The sequence below is a fragment of the Calliphora vicina genome, chromosome 4 (assembly GCF_958450345.1).
Source record: "Calliphora vicina chromosome 4, idCalVici1.1, whole genome shotgun sequence".
NCBI lineage: Eukaryota > Metazoa > Arthropoda > Insecta > Diptera > Calliphoridae > Calliphora > Calliphora vicina.
Window position 1 is genome coordinate 119,472,361 of NC_088783.1, and position 21,165 is coordinate 119,493,525.

Genomic DNA, 21,165 nt, shown 5'->3' on the forward strand with positions numbered 1-21,165 from the left:
AAAACTAAAGTTATCGATAACTTTTCCATAGAAAACTAAAGTTATCGATAACTTTTCTATAGAAAACTAAAGTTATCTATAACTTTTCTATAGAAAACTAAAGTTATCGATAACTTTTCTATAGAAAACTAAAGTTATCTATAACTTTTCTATAGAAAACTAAAGTTATCGATAACTTTTCTATAGAAAAATCAAGTTATCGATAACTTTTCTCTAGAAAAGTCAAGTTTTCGATAACTTTTCTATAGAAAACTAAAGTTATCGATAACTTTTCTATAGAAAAGTTAAGTTATCGATAACTTTTCTATAGAAAAGTTTAGTTATCGATAACTTTTCTATTAAAAAGTCATGCATATTAAAATTATCATTGTTTCCTTTAAAAAATTAAAATTTTCTTTATAAATTTTCCTTAAAAAAATCATCTATTAACCTTTTAATTCTTTGCTCTTTTTTAATTTTAATGCTGTTTAATTAATCTTTTTTGTCTTGACCTTTTTTTAATTTTAAATATCTGTTGTTATGCCTGTTCTAAATAATTTCAATAATAAAAATTTTAATAAAAAAAAGACAAAAGACGGAAAGTGTTCAAAAAAAAAAGAAAAAGGAAAATTTATGTTCATTTCCACCAAAAAGGACTACAACCAACCATCACAGTTACAGGCTGTATAACGATGTTCAAGGAAAAATTAATTTTGTATTTGTTTGCTTGTTTGTATTCTCTGTGTTTTAATCCTCAAAAGGCTCAAAAGTTTTAAAAAATAATAAAGAAAAAATATAAAACAACATTCTAAGAAAAATACAACAAGAAAAAAGAAGGTTATTTCGTACTGTCTATAAAAAAATACACCTCTGGCATATATTTCCGCTAACACACACACACATATAACAAAGTGTGTGTGTGTAGAAGTTGTCTTAAATGTTTACAATATTTTGCATGCTCTGGCTTGCTTTAGAAGTTTTCATTTATTTTCAAACCCAACAAATGCGTCTGAAGCATACAAATGTACGTGTAAAATAACAACAATAACATCAAAATACCCCATCATGTATTTGTATGTATGGTTGTACATTGTAGAAGAATTTTGTATTGTTGTTGTTGTCTAACAACCAGTTTAAACCACTCTATAGCATTGTATTAGTAAAATGTAAATTTTAAAATATTTTCTCACTCTCCTAAGTATCACACAGACCAAACAACAACCCACCCACTCAATCTCTACACCTAACTGTTTCGTCTCTTGTTCTTACTTAGCTCTACTCTCCACTTCTCTGCTCTCCTCTGCTCAGCCTTCGTTGAATGTAATGTTTTTCTATATTCGTGAGAAACGAGGTGTGTGTGGATGTGTCGTGGTATTGAAAATTATTTTTTAATGCAACATTGATGTTGTTTACTAAAGTGTGTGTTCGTTCGGTTTGTTCAATATGGCGTGTAAAAGAGTATGGATGTGTAAGAGTATGAGCTCTTTACAAAACATGATTTTGTGGGTGGGAGTTTTTTTCAACTCTTTGTTGTTTTTGTTTCTATATGCTTTTTCCAGCAGTATAGTCCTGGCTTGGTTATGTTTCATACTTAATACATTTTTCTAAAGAGTTTTCAATATGTAAATGTTCCTTAGATTCCACTTTTTTTGTTTCATACGAATGTGTGTATTTTTTTACCAATTATTTTCCCACCAGTTTTTCTGTAGTTTAGTCTTTTTTTCTGGCATTTTTATGCCAATTTTTTTTTTGCAGTTTTAAGTTAAATTTAATGCGTGGGTTTTAGTTTATTTAGATGAGTTAGAAATGCTCGAAAACGAGTATTACGTACCATAAATGAAGGTCGTTTTTATTGAAAAGGAAGGAAAAGAAAAAAAATATTTAATAAAAAGAAAAGATTTTATATGCTTGTATGACATTGATAAATTTGTATAAATAGTTTGTGGATTTTCGGTTTTTTTGGGGGGATAAAATCTTATAGAAAATAAATGAGTTTTATTTAATTAAGAGAATTTAATAATAAAGTTTTCAACAAAATAGATTTAGAACTAAACAAACAAAAAAATTAAATTCAAGGAAAACAAATTTAAGAAGATATTAAAACAACTAAAAATTTAAATTGTAAATAATCTTTAAATATCGATAACTTTTATATAGAAAAGTAAATTTAACGTTATATTTTCTTTAGAAAAGTAAAATGAATGATAACTTTATCGATAACTTTTCTATTGAATAGTGCAGTTGAATAGTGCTAACTTTTCTATGGACAAGTGCAGTTATCGCTAACTTTTCTACGGACAAGTGCAGTTATCGCTAACTTTTCTATGGAAAAGTGCAGTTAACGCTAACTTTTCTCTGGAAAAGTCAAGTTATCGCTAACTTTTCTCTGGAAAAGTCAAGTTATCGCTAACTTTTCTATGGAAAAGTCAAGTTATCGCTAACTTTTCTATGGAAAAGTCAAGTTATCGCTAACTTTTCTATGGAAAAGTCAAGTTATCGCTAACTTTTCTATGGAAAAGTCAAGTTATCGCTAACTCTTCTATGGAAAAGTCAAGTTATCGCTAACTTTTCTATGGAAAAGTCAAGTTATCGCTAACTTTTCTATGGAAAAGTCAAGTTATCGTTAACTTTTCTATAGAAAAGTCAAATTATTGATAACTTTTCTATAGAAAAGTCAAATTATTGATAACTTTTCTATAGAAAAGCCAAGTTATCGACAACTTTTCTATAGAAAAGTCAAGTTGTCGACAACTTTTCTATGGAAAAGTCAAATTATCGATAACTTTTCTATGGAAAAGTCAAGTTATCGATAACTTTTCTATGGAAAAGTCAAATTATCGATAACTTTTCTATGGAAAAGTCAAGTTATCGATAACTTTTCTATGGAAAAGTCAAGTTATCGATAACTTTTCTATGGAAAAGTCAAGTTATCGATAACTTTTCTATGGAAAATACAAGTTATCGATAACTTTTCTATGGAAAAGTCAAGTTATCGATAACTTTTCTATGGAAAAGTCAAGTTATCGATAACTTTTCTATAGAAAAGTCAAGTTAACGATAAGTTTTCTATAGAAAAGTCAAGTTATCGATAACTATTCTATAGAAAAGTCAAGTTATCGATAACTATTCTATAGAAAAGCCAAGTTATCGATAACTATTGTATAGAAAGGCCAAGTTATCGATAACTTTTGTATAGAAAAGCCAAGTTATCGACAACTTTTGTATAGAAAAGCCTAGTTATCGATAACTTTTGTATAGAAAAGCCAAGTTATCGATAACTTTTGTATAGAAAAGCCAAGTTATCGATAACTTTTCTATAGAAAACTAAAGTTATCGATAACTTTTCTATAGAAAAGTCAAGTTATCGATAACTTTTTTATAGAAAAGTCAAGTTATCGATAACTTTTCTATAGAAAAGTCAAGTTATCGATAACTTTTCTATAGAAAAGTCAAGTTATCGATAACTTTTCTATAGAAAAGTCAAGTTATCGATAACTTTTCTATAGAAAAGTCAAGTTATCGATAACTTTTCTATAGAAAAGTCAAGTTATCGATAACTTTTCTATAGAAAAGTCAAGTTATCGATAACTTTTCTATAGAAAAGTCAAGTTATCGATAACTTTTCTATAGAAAAGTCAAGTTATCGATAACTTTTCTATAGAAAAGTCAAGTTATCGATAACTTTTCTATAGAAAAGTCAAGTTATCGATAACTTTTCTATAGAAAAGTCAAGTTATCGATAACTTTTCTATAGAAAAGTCAAGTTATGGATAACTTTTCTATAGAAAAGTGTAAATATGGACAATTTTTCAATATAAAGTCAAGTTTTCGATAATTTTTCTTTAGAAAAGTCAAGTTATCGATAAGTTTTGTATAGAAAAGTAAAATTATCGATATTAAACTGTCTTTGAAAAATGGTTGAAATGAAGTCTTAAATTTCCTGTGCTTTTTTGTAATTTTCTTTAAAAACATTCATCAACTACATACATATCTAAAAGAAATTCGAAACCATAAACAAAGTCAAGTCATTTATTTATTTGTATATTTTTTTTTAATTACTTAAACAACAACTGCATTTACAAAACATAAATATTCCACTTGCAGCTAAAATTACAATATTTTTTTTGTTTGTCCCCAAGATGATTTAAGGGTGCTTGCTTATTTCGTAAAATGAAAAAATATAGAGTTTTTTTATATATAAAATTAATTAAGAAATACTGCAAACAACTAGTAATTATTTTTGCTAAAAAAAATACAAATATATATTTGAACTACGAAACAACATTAAAATAACAAACAAAACAAAAACGAATGACAATTACCGGAAATGGAAATAGAAACCCCTAATTACAGTATTGCTAATTATGGTTAAAAAAATGTAATGGAAAATAATGGATATAAGGGAAAAAGTGAGAAAAGTAAAAAACGAGGGCGTATAAGTATTATTAATACAATTTGCAGAATTAAATAACACTCATACGTCAAGGGTGGGCAGTTGTAATAATGAATGGAAATATGAAAACAGTATATTAATAATAGATTTTAATAAAGAAAAATTATAAAAAATATAAGGAAAATAAACGATTAAGATGAAGTTGATTTATTTTCTTTAATTTTATTAAATTTTGCCTGTCATTTCCGTTTACATGTTTACCTAGTTATTTAAAAGATTTAATAAATATTATCATCGTAATATGTTTGTGTCATATTAACATTATTACCATAATTATTGGTTATTTTATAACCTATACTGTCTCTCTCACACTTTACCCCCTGCTAGGTTGCCTTTTGTTAATGGCAGGGCAAAAAAAAAAATCCATAAAAATGAAATTTATTCAACCATATTGAAATAAGACAAGCCATGCAAATCATTAACATGCTACTGCAACAATAATAATTACTGACATTTTTAATGCCACACACTATGTACAACAAAACGAGAGACAGAGAGAAAAAAATGAACACAGAAATAAACGAAACAGGACATGTATGTAGCAAACTTACATACAAAGGGAAAATATACAAATACACTTGCATACACATGGTCATGTAGTGCAGCAGCAGTATGTAATTACAGTGAAAAACATAAGCGGTATTTAAAAGAAAAATTATTAATTTTTGTTTCAAAATTTTTGGAAATTGAAAATTTTTTGTTTGAAATTTAAAAATGTTTACAATATTTAGAATAAATTGTTGCAATTTCAAATTAGCAAAGGATTTCTATTAAGAATTCCTTAAAAAGTGGTTATAAATCGCTAAAATTAAAAAAATAAAATATGCGTATGAGTAATATTAATTAGTTTCATATTTTATAATAGTGGAAATATCTTCTAAACTAATAGAGATAATCCAAAAAATTTAAATGTTGTACAGACAAAATAGTTAAGGCTTTATTAAAAGCTACCATATGATACTATGTTAAGAAGAAATATTTGAGATAAATAAAGAAAACTTAGGAAAATATTTATTTTTTTTAAAAAATTTTGTATTTCTAATATTTTTTTAGATTTATTTTAATAAATAATTATTCGTATTTAAAAATTCTATAATAAATTGAGAAAATGTTTGCTTGAAATTGATTTTTTTAACTAATTTTTTAAAAATAAGCCTGAAAATCTAATTTAAATTAATTCCTATTAATAAATTGCTTAAAAATTAAACTGAAATCGACAAAATTAAAATAATAAAAAAATCCGTATGAGTAATATTAATTAGTTAGATTTTTATAATAAAGTATATATCTATCAAACTAATAGAGATAATCAGAAAATGTTCAGTGATGTATAAACACAAGTCTTAAAGCTTTATAAAAAGCTGCAACAAGTTACTAATTTCATGTAAGATAGTTGTGATTTATAAGGAAAACTTTGGAAAAGTAAATTTAAAAACAATTTTGTAATAATTTTTCTTAGTTTTCGTTTACTTAATCAGTTTATTTTATGTTAAAATACTTGTTTGTATTTAAAATTTTTTAAAAAATTTTAACGTTTTTTAAAAATGTTGGACAAATTTTTTTCAATTCAAAATTTTTTTACAATTTTTTAAATAAATATAAATGAAATTGGAATTTAAATCGATTTCTGTTACAAAATTTTGTAAAAAGTAGCCTTAAATAGCTTAAATTTAAAAAATAAAAATTACGTATGAGTAATATTAATTAGTTAGTTATTTTATAATATTGGAAATATCTCTTAAACTAATAGAGATAATTACAAAATTTTAAAAGTTGTATAATCTCTAGAGATAAGGCTTTTAAATAGCTTTAATTTGTTACTAAATTAGTTATGGTAATGTAAGAAAAATTAATGAATGTAAGGAAAAATAATTTTTTTTTAAATAATTTTAAAATTTTTGTTTCTCACTGTTTTTGTACTCATATCCATACATGCAATTATCTGTATATGTGTTTGCTTGTTTGTATGTTGTTGTTTAATTTTTTTTTTTGATGATAAACAATATTGTGTCCTTTAATGTTACATGTATAAATCAATAAAACAACATTTTGCAATTTTATGTTAAACTATATTATACGAAAAAAAAAATATAACTACGACATATTTGCAGTATACAAAGGACATAAAGTCAATCTCATACACATAAATACACATATAAAATTTACCTTATATTGTGAATAATATCCTATTTTTTTGCATGTCTGTTTAAGCACATACATTTTGCAGGAATATTCTATGCATGTAAATTTGTAGATATAAAAGTATTACTGTTAAGTGCAGGTATCACTGTATATGTTTTTGTGTGTCAGAGCATATAAATCTCTATTTTAAGTGTCATTATTGTGCAATACTCACACTCTACGACACACATATGTATGGCCAGATACTCTTGAAATTGTAAGTAACTTTGTATATGTTTAAATAGTGTTTTTGTGTACCTAGTTATGTTTACTGTTTGTTTAATGGTAAATGAGAAGAGGAAAAGAGTCAGATAGATAGATATAGAGAGAGGGCTGAGTAAAGCAGATTATATATTTAGTTTAAATTGACCCCTGTTATTATTGTTTTCATGTTTTATATGTATATTATTAATTGTTATAGTAGACATTGATGTTGTTATTGTTTGCTGTAGATCTTTGCAATGTTTTTTTTTTTAATACAACAAAGTCAGTTTCTTTTTATGGCAATTTTTAAACTTAAATTTGCATATGAGCTACAGTAACCAAGTATTAAATGTCAGTTATTTGTTGTGTATAAAAACAAGATATTCCTTTATTATTGTTTTATATAAAAAAAAAAAAATTTTGTTAAAGAAAATTCCAGACATGGACTGTTCATAAATTTGTTTGCAGCACAAGAAAGAAAATAATTAAAAAATTTTTTGCAAATGAAATTCATGAAGTATGTATTGGACAAAAATTGCTTAAAATTAAACAATATTTTGTAAAAGAAAAATAGAGCAAAGAGTATGACAAATGATCAAAAATTTCCAAAAATTTTGTAAATTGAAAAAAATTTTGTTGGAAATCCAATTTTTGTTATCATTTCTCAAATAAATATTTCAGGAAAATTCCTTAAAATAGATTTCTATTAAAAAATTCCTTAAAAATTGGCCTTAAATGACCAAAAATTAAAAAATAAAATCAGCGTATGAGTAATATTAATTAGCCAATTTTGTATATTATTAAATATATCTTTGAAACTAATAAAGATAATACAAACATTTTAAATGTCGTGCAAACTCAAGACTTAAGGCTTTCTAAAAAGCTATAATAAGTTATTGACTTAGGCATAGAAAGCTGAGATAATTTAACAAAGCTATGGAAAAGTAAATTTTTTTGTTAATTTTTTTTTTAAATTTCTTTTAAAAAATCTATTAAAGTAATTGTTTGTTGTTGTATATTCTTTAATAATAATAAAAAAAAAATTTATTTTATTTAATTCCTTTGAAATGTAAATTTTTTGTATCATATTTTGATTAAATATGTGTAAAAATTGAATTGAAATACATTTCAATGAAGAAATTTCTTAAAAAGTGTCTTTAAATAACAAAAATTAAGAAAAATAAAATCAGCGTATGAGTAATATTAATTAGCTAATTATTTTACAATATTATACATATCTCTGAAACTAATAAAGATAATCCAGAAATTTTAAATGTAACACAAACTCAAGACATAAGGCTTTCCAACAAGCTGTAATAAGTTATTTAATTAGGCATAGATAGCTGAGATAATTGAACAAAACTATGGAAAAGTGAATTTTAAAAAAATAAATTTTTTGTGAATATTTTTCTAAAATTTGTTTTACTAAATCTAATAATGTTCTTATTTGTATTTTTATATTTTTTAATAAAAAAAATCTAAATTTCAAAAATTTTTAAAATTTTATGTTTTTTTGAACATAAATTTTGTTAACAAATTTTGAATAAATATATGTGAAAATTGAATTTAAATGGATTTCAGTGAAAAAATTCCTTAAAAAGTGGCTTTAAATGCCAAAATTTAAAAAAATAAAATCAGCGTATGAGTAATATTAATTACCCAGTTATTTTATAAAATAGCCTATATCTAAAAAACTAATAGGATCATTGCAAAAAGTTCAAACATTGATGAAACACAAGACTTAAAGCTTTGTAAAAAGCTACAACAGGTTAATAATTATCTCACAGATAATTGAGATAATTAATGAGAACATTGGAAAAATAAATTTAAAAAAAAAATATTTTTTTTTAATTTTTTGTTCATAAAAATATGTTTACTTCCAAAAAATTGCTGTATTTTTTAAATGCTTTTTAAAGTATTTTAATAAAAAAAATTCCAAAATTTTTTTTAAATTGAAGATTTTTTTTTTTAAATTTAAATTTTTTTTTTTAATATTTCAAATAAATATTTATGAAAATTGCTTTTAAATGGATTTGTATTTAAAAACTCCTTAAAAATTGAGTTTAAATGGCTAAAATTAAACAAATTCAAAATGCGTATGAGTAATATTAATTATTAACTTATTTTATATTATATGATATATCTTGGAAACTATGAGAGACAATCTAATTTTTTTTAATGATGTCTAAACTATAGACCTCAAGCTTTTTATTAAGATACAATATGTTACTAATATAAGTAAAGATATCTAGGAAAAATTTGTTTATTTTTCAAAAATATAAATTTTAAATATCTTTCAAATATTTTTTCTTAACTAAATCTGTTTATTGTATTTACTTTTATTGTTTAACATATGTAGTTATTTATTAGCTTTATTGCTCTTTTCTTACTGTTATTACTAACAAAACCTCTGTGCTTAGCTGACCACAAAATGTTTATTAAACTGCAGTGTTTAAAAAGTTCTAGGGTTTATTTACCCAAAAAAAAAAAAAACAAAGTTTCTTTCACACACATTTAAGAAAAAGTCTAGAAAATCTAAAATAATACTTATTAAACATACAAGTAATCGGTTGTAGTTTAAGGCCACATAAATATGTATGTACATGTGCATCCATAAGTTGCTGTAAAAACCTCATATGGCCACAGTTTTTCATTTGCAGTTTTGAGTTTTGTCTTTTTTTTTGCTGTTGTGGTTCTTACTTATATACAGACATACACAATATGAATAAATACCAAAACTAAGTAATATAAAATATTACGTTATCGTTGCTGAACGATAAACCGAAAACCGCATAATCTTCTTAACTTGAGGTTAAGGCACGCACACAATTTACTGCAAATGCACAGAGAGAGAGAGAGTAAAGAGAGATAGAGGGAAAGAGGGAAGTATGAAAAAAATCTTGTTTTCCACAAATGAATGAAGCAGTTTAGGGGTACTTTTTTTTGAAGATTTAAGAAAAAAAAATATTTTGGTACTTTTTTGAAAAAAGTACTTTTTGTTATTTTTTTTTAATAAAAAGTAGGCAATTTGATACACATAAAGAAATATAAGAATATAAAACTTGTTTATCTGCAATAAAAGCAGCTTTGAAATTTTTTTGGGATACATTTATAATGATTTTGAAAAAAATTTGAATTTGGTACTTTTTGAAAAAAGTACCAAATGGAAAATTAAAAAAGTACTTTTTTAAAAATTTGTACTTTTTTTTAAAAAAAAGTGTTTTGAAAAAAATACCTTGATATTTTTGTGGAAAAAATAATTTTCGTACTTATAAATAAAAAGTACCTTTTAAACAATTGCTACTTTTTTTAAAAAAAAGTATGTAATTTGGTACACTTGAAGAAAGCAATTTGAAGGATTTTGAAAAATTTGTGTTTTGTTATGTTTTTGAAAAAGTACCTTTTGAAAAACAAATTTTGGTACTTTTTTCAAAAAGTACTTTTAGTTTTTGAAAAAATTAACTCAAAAACTTTAAGAAAAATTATATTTAGGTACCATTTGAAAAAAGTACTTTTGATTATTTTTTGGAAAAAGGTGCATACTTTGGTACTTTTTTTTATAAAAATGTCTCACTTTGTTACTTTTTGATAAAAAAAAGTACCAAAGAAAACTTTGATAGTTTCTGGAGAATATAAGATACTTTTATTTATGATAATTATGCAATTTGATACTTTTTGAACAAACTTTGGTACTTTATGGAAAATCAAAAAAAGTACTTTATAAAAAAATTAGTACTTTTTTTAAAAAAGTAGTAATTTGAAAAAAAATGTATAGTTTTTCCAAAAATGTGTTTTGGTCCTTTTAAAAAAAGTACTGTGATTTAAACAAAAAAAAGTACTTTTTAAGAAATTGGTACTTTTTTTTAAAAAAATGTATGTATTTTGTAAGAAATTAAAAAAAGTAACATAAAAGTTTTTGAAAAAATGTGTTTTGGTACGTTTTTGGAAAAAGTACCTTTGAGAAAAAATAATTGTTGGTATTTTTTTCAAAAAGTACTTTGATAGTTTTTGAAAAAATTAACTCAAAAAGTTTACGAAAAATATTACTTAGGTACCACTTGAAAAAAAGTACTTTTGATTTTTTTTTCTTTGAAAAAAGTGCAGTACTTTGGTACTTTTTAATAAAAATTCTCACTTTGTTACTTTTTGATAAAAAAAAGTACCAAAGAATACTTTGATAGTTTCTGGAGAAAATTCTTGGGTACTTTTTTAAAAAAGTACTTTTTTGAAAAAAGTACTTTTGAACTTCTCTGAAAAAAGTGCATACATTTTGTTAAAAAAAAGTACCAAAGAAAACTTTCTGGAGAAAATTTGTGGGTACCTTTTTAAAAAAGTACTTTTGAACTTCTTTGAAAAAAGTACATACTTTGGTACTTTTTGATAAAAATTTCTCACTTTGTTGCTTTTGGTTAAAAATAAGTACCAAAAAGAAAACTTGGGCAGTTTTTGAAGAAAATTTGTGGGTACTTTTTTAAAAAAGTACTTTGGAGTTTAAAAAAAGTACCATTTCAAAAAAAGTACTTTTGATTTTTTTTTTTTAAAAAAGCGCAGTATTTTGGTACTTTTTAATAAAAATTTTTGACTGTTGATTTTTGATAAATAAAAAGTACCAAAGAATACTTTGATTGTTTCTGGAGAAAATTCTTGGGTACTTTTTTAAAAAAGTACTTTTGAACTTCTCTGAAAAAAGTGCATACATTTAGTTAAAAAAAAGTACCAAAGAAAACTTTGTTATTTTCTTGAGAAAATACTGGGGAACTTTTTTTAAAAAGTACCATTTGAAAAAGGTACTTTTGAACTTCATTGAAAAAAGTACATAATTTGGTACTTTTTGATAAAAATGTTCACTTTGTTGCTTTTGGTTAAAAATAAGTACCAAAAAGAAAACTTGGGTAGTTTTTAAAGAATATTTGTGGGTACTTTTTTAAAAAAGTACTTTGGAGTTTAAAAAAAGTACTTTGAAAAGTTCATTGAGAAAATTTTCTTTATTTGAAAAATTCGTTTTAATACAATAAATAATATAGAACTCATGGTTTAATTGATGTTCTTAGAAAAGTACTGAATTGCTTTGTTTCTATTTAGTACCAAAATCTTAACCCTTCTCTTGGTATCTTTATAAGAAAATTATAACTCTGTTTTATTTTTTTTGTGGCTATTTCTTGTTGTAAAGTCATAAAGTAATTTGCGGTCCAAAAGTATAACAAATTTTCTATACTTCTGATGCTATTTCCTGGGCAGACTTAAAATTTCTGTTAAATTAATCTGCTTTTGCTAGGCTCTATAATTCTGCTTTGCCATATAAAAGGATTTAAAATTCAAATCTTAAGCTGCTGGTGCTGGCATACTTACAAGTATTTAGTAAGAAGTGAAATTGTGTGTATAGTTTTTGTTATAAAATATTCTCTTACCTTTTTACAATAATCCAACAAATCAAGTTTATCACGCAGACAAGTTGCACCCGTTGATTTCTTATTCAAATCTGTAACCCAACGTCCCTCCTCGGAGAGATATTGAGGTTGATAAACTTGACCGGCTTCACATAATACTGCAATTTGTGGCTCCCAGCGTGGAGAGGCAGCCTAAGATAAGAAGAAAAGAGCAAAAGAAAATGTTTAAAAAATCGTGTTTATCCCTTTTTATTTCCATTTTTCTTAAGGTTTTGTTAACAAAAAAATAAAGGGAAATAAAATTGTACAACTAATGTTGGTTTATGGTAATATTTTGTTGAACATGTTTTAACGTTTTTTTAAATACATTAAAGTTTGTAACTACTTAAGGGAATATGATGACTTTTATTAAGTTTTTTTTTTAAATTAAAAAAAAAACTAAAATGAAAATAATTTTTAAGGAATATAAAGAAGCCATTCAAATATATTAATGCTAATTTAAAGATTTATAAAGAAAAATTAAGAAAAATTCCTTAGCAAAGTACATTTTTCTAAAGAAGTGTATTTTTGAAACTACAAATCGTATGATTAATATTAATTATTAAGAAATTTAAAAAATCTTTTATATTTTCATTAAGAAACACATTTTGTGCATGATAAGGCCAGAAATCTAAAGCCAACACTTTATTTTATTAAATTTAAAGGCTTTTTAAAACAAATTTCTTTAAAAAATTATAAATCTTGAGCTACAAAGTACAAAATTAATTTCCAAAAAAAATATTTTTTTTAAATTTCTCTTTAATTTGTTTTGTTATTTTTAACACTCTTATATATGATGACACAATCTTAGAAACGGGTTACAAATCATTATCTTATCTAATCTACGTAATATTAATTAAATTATAAAACAAGATTTAAGCTTACCAGCTTTATATATATATTTAGCCAACATATAAGGTTATATAAATGATATTAAATATTAGCTAAGACCATACATAAGCTATTATATAAAGCTATATCTGTAATATAATGTTAATTAATAAGAGTATTAATTAAATGAAATCAAATGCATAACTCTAAGGGTACTTTACATTGGCTTTTAAATTTTATATACATATATTAGTATATTTTGTTTTGTTTCCAGCAAATTGTGCTTTAAAAACCTGAATAATATTAAAAAAAATTATATAGAAATTCATGTTCATAAACTAGGCCATAATTAAAACCAAGTCTAACAACCATGTAATAAACTTTAAACATATCACACTGTTTTATATATTTTTTTTTTTTATTTTTTTTGCTATTTTTAGTTTTGTATTTTTCACTCTTCAGAGATTTTCATAAACATGGGTTTGAGTACTTTTTTGCTATTTACAAAAACTTATGAGTAGCTACAGTACAAAATATTTAAATAAAAGCAGAAAGAAAAAAAAATTAAAAATTTTATTTTTTTAAAAAAAATCCATTTTGCTTAAGTATAGCTTAGCTTGTGGTTAAACAAAAAGCTAATAATTAGAATATTCTTTAAGTTAAGAAGGTTCTCTATCATTATGTAGAACAAATATTTCCAATCGAACAAGTAGTTTGAAAGTTATAGATGTATTAAGATAGTTATATCAACATGGCGTATGATTAATATTAATTAATGGCTAATTCCACAATTTCCTTTATAACTTTTATACCTTAAAAGCAATCAGGAATATTTAAACTGGTGGATAAAGAAAACATTTTAGCCTAGCTAATAAGCTTAACATAAGACTTTATATCAAATTTCTAACTTAAAATATTAGCTGTGAAGAACAAATTTTGATTAAAAAAAATGATTTTTTAAATTTTTAAATACAATTTTATTTAAATTATGCCATACTATTGTATTTTATAACAAATATATTTTGGCCAAAAATTTGCTTAGAAAACTAAAGAAAAGGAAATTTGGAATTTTTTTTTTTTTTTAAATTTTCACTAAAATTTTATTTATTATTTTATTGAAATAAATTAGTAAATAATATGAAAATTTAAACCTTATTTGTTTATCCTAACATTTTTATTTGAAATTAATTTTTAAAACAGCTAAATATATGATTTTTTTTAAATTATTTATTTTTTTTAAAGAGGGCGTATGATTGTTATTAATTATGTTAAAATTTTATAATTTCTTTGATAACTTTTAAACTATTATAGATTTTAAGGAAATTTAAATGGCAAACTTAAGTAAACACTTGTGGCTACTAAAGTTTTTAAAGAAGAATGTTTATAAAATTTGTATAGACTAAAAAATTTGCATAAAAAAATATGAAATTAAAATTAATGAAAAATATTATTTTTTTTTTGGAAAAAAGTCTGGGTTTAGGTTTAATTATTCCATAAATTAATTTTTTTTTTAACGATTTTTATATAAAATTATTAGTCTTTTCCTAAGAATTTCAGTTTTCAAAAAATATTTGATTTTAGATTTTTGAAAAAAATCATTTAGGAGTAAATTTTATTCCACCTTTTAATAATAATACTTAATCTCTTTATTTATCTGTTTTCATTTTCTTAAAATCTCCTAAAAAAACGATTTTTTAAAAATTTGAAATTTTAGTGTTACATGACGTATGATTAATATTAATTATGGTGAAATTTTACAATTTCTGTTATAACTTTAGAACCATAAAAGCTGTCAGGAAAATTTTAGTGTCAGTTGATAGTAAACACTTAACACTACTTTATGCAGTAAATTTCTTATTATTTGAAAAATTTATAAGGCAATAAAATTGTCTAAGAAAAAGCTTGGTATGTTAAAAAAATTTTAAATTTTCCAGTTTTTACAAAACTTGTTGAAAGAAAAAGTAGAAATAATTATTATTCTGGTTTTTTAAACGATTTTATTCTTTTTTTTTCTAATAATTTCAGTTTTCAAAAAATATTTGATTTTAGATTTTTGAAAAATATAATATTTTTCTTAAAATTTAGGAGTAAATTTTATTACACCTTTTAATACTATTAATAAATCTCTGTATTTATCGGTTTTCATTGCTAAACTGCCTTAAAATGGGCTAAAAATACGATTTTTTATAAATTTAAAATTTTAGTGTTACATGACGTATGATTAATATTAATTATGTTGATATTTTACAATTTCTGTTATAACTTTTGAACTATAAAAGTGATCAAGAATATTTTTATAAAAATGGTTAGAGAACTCTTTAAGCTGTTTATGTGCTGAATGACATATTTTTAGAAAATTTTTAAACATAATAAATTTTGCTTAGAAAAGTTATAAATTTTTTTTTGGAAATTTAAAATTTCCAATAAGCTTCTGTTTCTGTATTAAATTTAAAACCTTGGAATTTCTTTGTAATTATCTTTCCCTGGACCTTTATTTAAATATTTGTCACTGTATTTATAAATATCTAGAAATTTTAATGTTACAAAAAAGTAGAAAGAAAAAAACACATCATCATTTCTGAGTATGTGAACGAGTACATGTTGTGATGTTTGTCCTGGTAGTTGTAGTTATTATTGTCGTTGTTGTTGTTGTAGTAGCTGAAAAGCTTTAGTAGTTGTTGCATTGCAAGGAGAGAAAACGAAATAAAATGCCTGGCAGTAAAAATAAATGTTAAGTATTGTTCATTGTTTTTTATACACAGGAGAATACACATACATACATATGTATGTATAAACATATGAGTGTGTGTAAGTAAGGATAAGTGTAAATGTAAGTGAGTGTATGTATGCGTAAGTATTATACATACATACACAAATAAACAACATATTTTGTAAGCTATTATTATTAAAACCTCAGTGTATACCTCTACATATGTTAGTTAATGTAAATGTATGTTACTGTAAGTGTAAAACGTGTAAATATGTCTCATATACAAACAAACACAAATATTAAATACATGTATTGTTAATGTACGGCTGTGCAAGTGAGTGTAATAAGAAAAAAATCTTTATACTCGTATATAGATAGAGATGTGAATGTGAGTGATAATAAATTCCATAAAATTACTTATGAAGCATATGTATTATATTACTGAAACAACAACAACAATAACAATACCATCATTGTTGAAAATATTATTTATAGTCTTTTAAAACTTACAAACTGTATAACAACAGACCTTAATGATGATATTTAATGACAATCAGGGTAATAATTATTTGCTGTTTACATTATTGCATATATTGCATATATGTTTTTTAAGAAAAACAATCAAAATAACTTTCTAAAGAAAATAAATAATTGAAATTGTATAAAAATCAATTGTTATTATAATGCTAAAGAAAAAGTTTAAAATCTTGCTAAAAAGGCTTCAAACATCAATATTTTTTAAAAAATCTTTAAACCTAAATTCACATTTTTGTTAATTTTTTTAAGTCTTAAAATACTGCTTTACTTTTATTAATATTTCAAGTTTATATTGCAAAAGAAAAAAATTTCATATTTTAAAAATTTCATTTTAAAATTTTCAAAGTTAATTTTCTTGCTTATAAAAATTTCTCAAAAATCCTAGCTTTAAACCAAAAGTAGCCTTGAATGTTTTTTATATTTAGCCATCTAAATTTTCCTAATAATTATTACCATTTAAAAGTTATTAAGAAATTCTAAAAATACCCCTTAATTAATATTAATCATACGACACACTGTGTCCATAAAAATGTAAATGGTTATAAACCTATAACTTTAAAACGATTGGTCCGATTTTAAAACCATGTATAACAAACTTAAAGAGATTACACCAAGGTTTTCATAAATTTAACTTGAAATCGTTTCATGTATATATATAATAAGCTACAGGGTAACCAAAAAGAGCTCACAATTTTTATGGAATTTGTTACATTCTGCAATTGTTTAGCAATATTTGCAACAATATCTAAGACTCTTTAAATTGCACCTTCAACTCTCTTAAAAATCTATGACTTCATTTCTATTTATATTTCACAAAATTTTAAATTTAAAGAAATTTTTTTTTTAAAAAAAATTTCAAATTTTCAAAGTTAATTTTCTTGCTTATAAAAATTTCTCAATAATCCTATATTACACTCATAAGAAGCCTTAAATGTTTTTTTATATTCAGCCATTTAAATTTTCTTAATAGTTATTACCAATTAAATGTTATTAAAGAAATTCTAAAATTACCCCTTAATTAATATTAATCATACGCCACACTGTGTCATTCAAAAGCTAAATATGTATATATCACTAACTGCCAAACTACTGGTTCGATTAAAAAACCATATATAACAAACTTAAAGAGAATACAGCAAAGTTTTCATAAATTTAACTTAAAACCCAATTATTTTTAAAAATAATAAGCTACAGCTTAACCAAATAGATCCCTCTATGTTCAAAGAAGATTCTGCAAATCTTTAGAAATATTATTAGTGATATATAAAATCCTTTAAATTGTTCTTTAAAAATCATTAGTAGCTAGCATGATTTATTTTCCAATTTTAAGTAATCATTCAACAACAAACAAATAAGCAAGTATGTATGTAGTAAATCGACAAACTTGTTGCTTTAGTTATTACTTATTTTTTTATTTTTCTTTTTGCTATTAACCTGAAAAGTATACTTTCATTTTAGTATTTATTCTGGTGGAATGAAGAAATACTTGTTAACTACTCATTAACTTGATTAAAAGTTTTCTATTTCACTTGAATTGAAATTTGTTTAAAAGTATAGATTGATTTTTAATTACTAATATTTCTGAAAGCCCTTAAAAATAAAAATAAATACAAAAAAAAAAATAAAAGTTAAATAAATATACGTTTTGTTTAGCAAAACTTGGTTTGTTTTTAAATATTTTTTTATGAATTAAATTCTTGTATTTTACTCAAGTCCTAGTTAAGTTTAAGCACAATTTTACTACTATTCTACTTTGTTATAGATTACGAATTCATTTTATAATGCAGTACGTTTGCAAAATATCCTTAATAAGCTAAAACTAGAATTTTTTAAAAATTAAATTTTTTTTCCTTATGGAGGCGTATGATTAATATTAAATAAAGTATAATTTTAGAATTTCGGCCATAACTTTGGAACCTTGGAAATAAACAAGAACAATTTAATGCCAGTTTTTAGTAAACACTTGGGGCTAATTTTGATTTTAAGATGGAATTTTTAAAGTTTTTTCTAGACTATAAATTTAATACTAAAAAAGTGAAAATAAAAATTGGGGAAAAAAATGTTATAAAAAATAATCCAAAATTTATAATTTATGAAAATTCTTACTTTCTAGCGTGTTATTAAAGCGAATTGAAGTAAAAATTTTTAAAATGAATAAGGTTATGCAAAAAATTTTAAATGTTTTTCAAGAATTTTTTTCAAATGCTTTTAACATGAATTATTTATGGTTAAGCTGTATATTTTAAAAGTGTTTTTAAGTAGCCTTAAATGTTTACTACAGTCTGCTCTTTAAATCTTCTGGATAGCTCTCATAGTTTGGAACTGATTAAAGAAATTGTAAAATATGGCCCTAATTAATATTAATCATACGTCATGGGTGTCAAATATTTTTTATTTGTTAAAAATTCATAGTTCTTAACACTTTTGCAGGATTTTTGTGGTGGAAATGAATAAATATAAGAATTAATAATTTAAATATTGCATTTTGGAAAACAAAATTTTGAAATTTCTATAGAAAAACAATAAAAAATAAATATTTTTTTTTTAAAAAATTTACAAAAAATTTTCTTAAAGTAATATGTGTTTTTTTAACTTTCTAGGTTAAATGGAGACTTTGTACGCTTCTTCATGGTAAACAGGTAAATATTAAATATATTTTAAATAATTTTTTTTTGGTTTTTTCTAACTTTTCAAATACTTTTCGTTAACTAATAATTGCAACATTATAAGCAAATTTCTAACACAAAACTTGCCAAAGAATATAAATTAGGAAATATACATGGACACTCTGTCATATTTTCTCACTTGAAAATGTTAAACATTTTCCATCCAGCAACCAGCAGCTGATGACAAAACATAAAATGTAACTTTAGCTTAATTTTTATTTGATTAAAATGAAATTCTTCGAAAAAACAAAACGCGGCACGACAACAAAATTTTGTTTTATTTTATTAAATTACAAAAAAATAAGAGAGACGACCAGGATAATCAGCAGCACAATACACCAACTCCACTTCAACTGTTGTTTGTTGTTATTTTTCCTGGCAAAATGTAAACAACAACTACAAAAACAAAGCACCTTTAGAAAAGTGCAACAGCAAAACAACAAAATACTTTTCATGGCTTGAATTTTTATTTAATTTCACACAACGTCAAGAGTGTCAACTAAAAATGCCATTTACAGTGTTGTTTCTTTTTTTCTCTTCTAGTTTTTTTTTCTTTCTTTACTTTTCTCTGTGTTTTTTGTTGCTAGATTTAGTTACATTCAGGGTGAAAAAGTCTAAACATTTGAATTTGTTTTTGTTTTTTACGTTGTTGTGTAGCTTTTGTTCTACAGCCTTTAAATATGCTTTAAAAAAAACACCAGAAATAAGGTTAACAACAAGAAAATAGCGCAAAACCTAATTTTTAAAGGTGGCAGATTATTTTGAGGGAAAAAAAGTTTGTGTTGTAGTGCAATAAAGGGCTCTAAAGTAGGCAAAGTACTTATGACACCAAAAGTGAGAAAACTGAATAACATGGTTTACATTTAGCAGCTAAATGATAATATTAAAAACAATTCTAATATAAAAAATAAAAATTTCTAAATTAAATAAAAATTTTTTTTTACATTTCGAAATTTTTAGGCAAATTTTGGTTTTAATTTTAAAATATTACACACTATATTGTTAAATTATTCTATTTTCATTAAAAATCCTTTAAAATTTTGGTAAAAACTAGATTTTTGCAGAATTTTTATTTCTGGAAATACATGACGTATAATTAATATTAATTATTGACATATTTGAGAAATTATTTTATAACTTTTAAGCTTTAAGATAAATCAATAAACAGTTAACATCAACCTTTAGAAAACATTTCCGGCTATTTAAGACTGCCTTTAGAATTTGTGCTTGACAAATATAATTTCATGTAAGAATTAATTGAAAAGGTTTTTTTTGGAAAAAAAAAATATTTTCTGGGAATCAAATTTGAAAATTGTTAAGAAATTTCTGTTTTAATTAAAGCACAATGAAATGTACAGTTAGTTTAATAGAAGATATAAACATTTTCATTTCAATTCTTTTAAAAATTCCCAAAAAAGTAAGAAATTTCATGAATTTTTAGTTTTGCATTACATGGCGTATGATTAATATTTATTAGGGGGTTATTTCAAAAATTCTTTTATAACTTTTAAGGTATAAGAGTAAGCAAGCCAATTTAAACGTTAGGCATTCACAAACATTTAGGCTTCTTTATCATGTATTCAAGCAATCCGTTTAGTCAAGCAAGTTTGAGGGTTATGGGCGTTAAAAAAGAATTTAGTGACATTTTTTTTATTAAAAACCTTAAGAAAATATTTATTCAATATATAGGCTATATTGAATAAAGGTCACAAAAGAGTTTTTTATATTAATATTAAAACAGATTTTTTAAAAAATTTCTTAAAGTATTCGTGAAAAAAAAAATTTATAGAAATTTTATTTTGAACACTTTTCTCGGAAATGTTAGTTAACTAAACAAAATGTTTATTAATATAATTAAGTATCCTTAAATGTTTACTAATATCTGCCATTTAAATTTTCTTAATAGCTATTTTAGTTCAAAAGTTATTAATGAAAATTTATAATAACCCCATAATTAATATTAATCATACGTCAAGTATTACGAAATTATAAAATTCATTAAAATTCTTACTTTTTGCTATATTTTACAGTAATTTTGAAATGAAAATATAATAAGTTGGTAATAAATTTCATATATAGTTTATTTTATTAGACGTAAAACAGAAATTAAAATAAAAATATTTCAATGTTTCACAGAAAAGAATTTTTTTTTAAAAAAAATTTAAATTTTTTTTTAAA

The 21,165-nt window shown here is 23.3% G+C and overlaps 1 protein-coding gene across 4 annotated transcripts in view; it reads right to left on the reverse strand.

Annotated features, from left to right (window-relative positions):
* Appl (amyloid-beta-like protein) overlaps positions 1–21,165 on the reverse strand; it is a 156,007-nt gene that overhangs the window by 41,880 nt on the left and 92,962 nt on the right. For all 4 annotated transcript variants that reach the window (XM_065508797.1, XM_065508796.1, XM_065508794.1 and 1 more), the window contains exon 2: positions 12,226–12,396. In XM_065508797.1, coding sequence (XP_065364869.1) covers positions 12,226–12,396 — 171 coding nt within the window. The remainder of the gene's footprint in view (positions 1–12,225; positions 12,397–21,165) is intronic.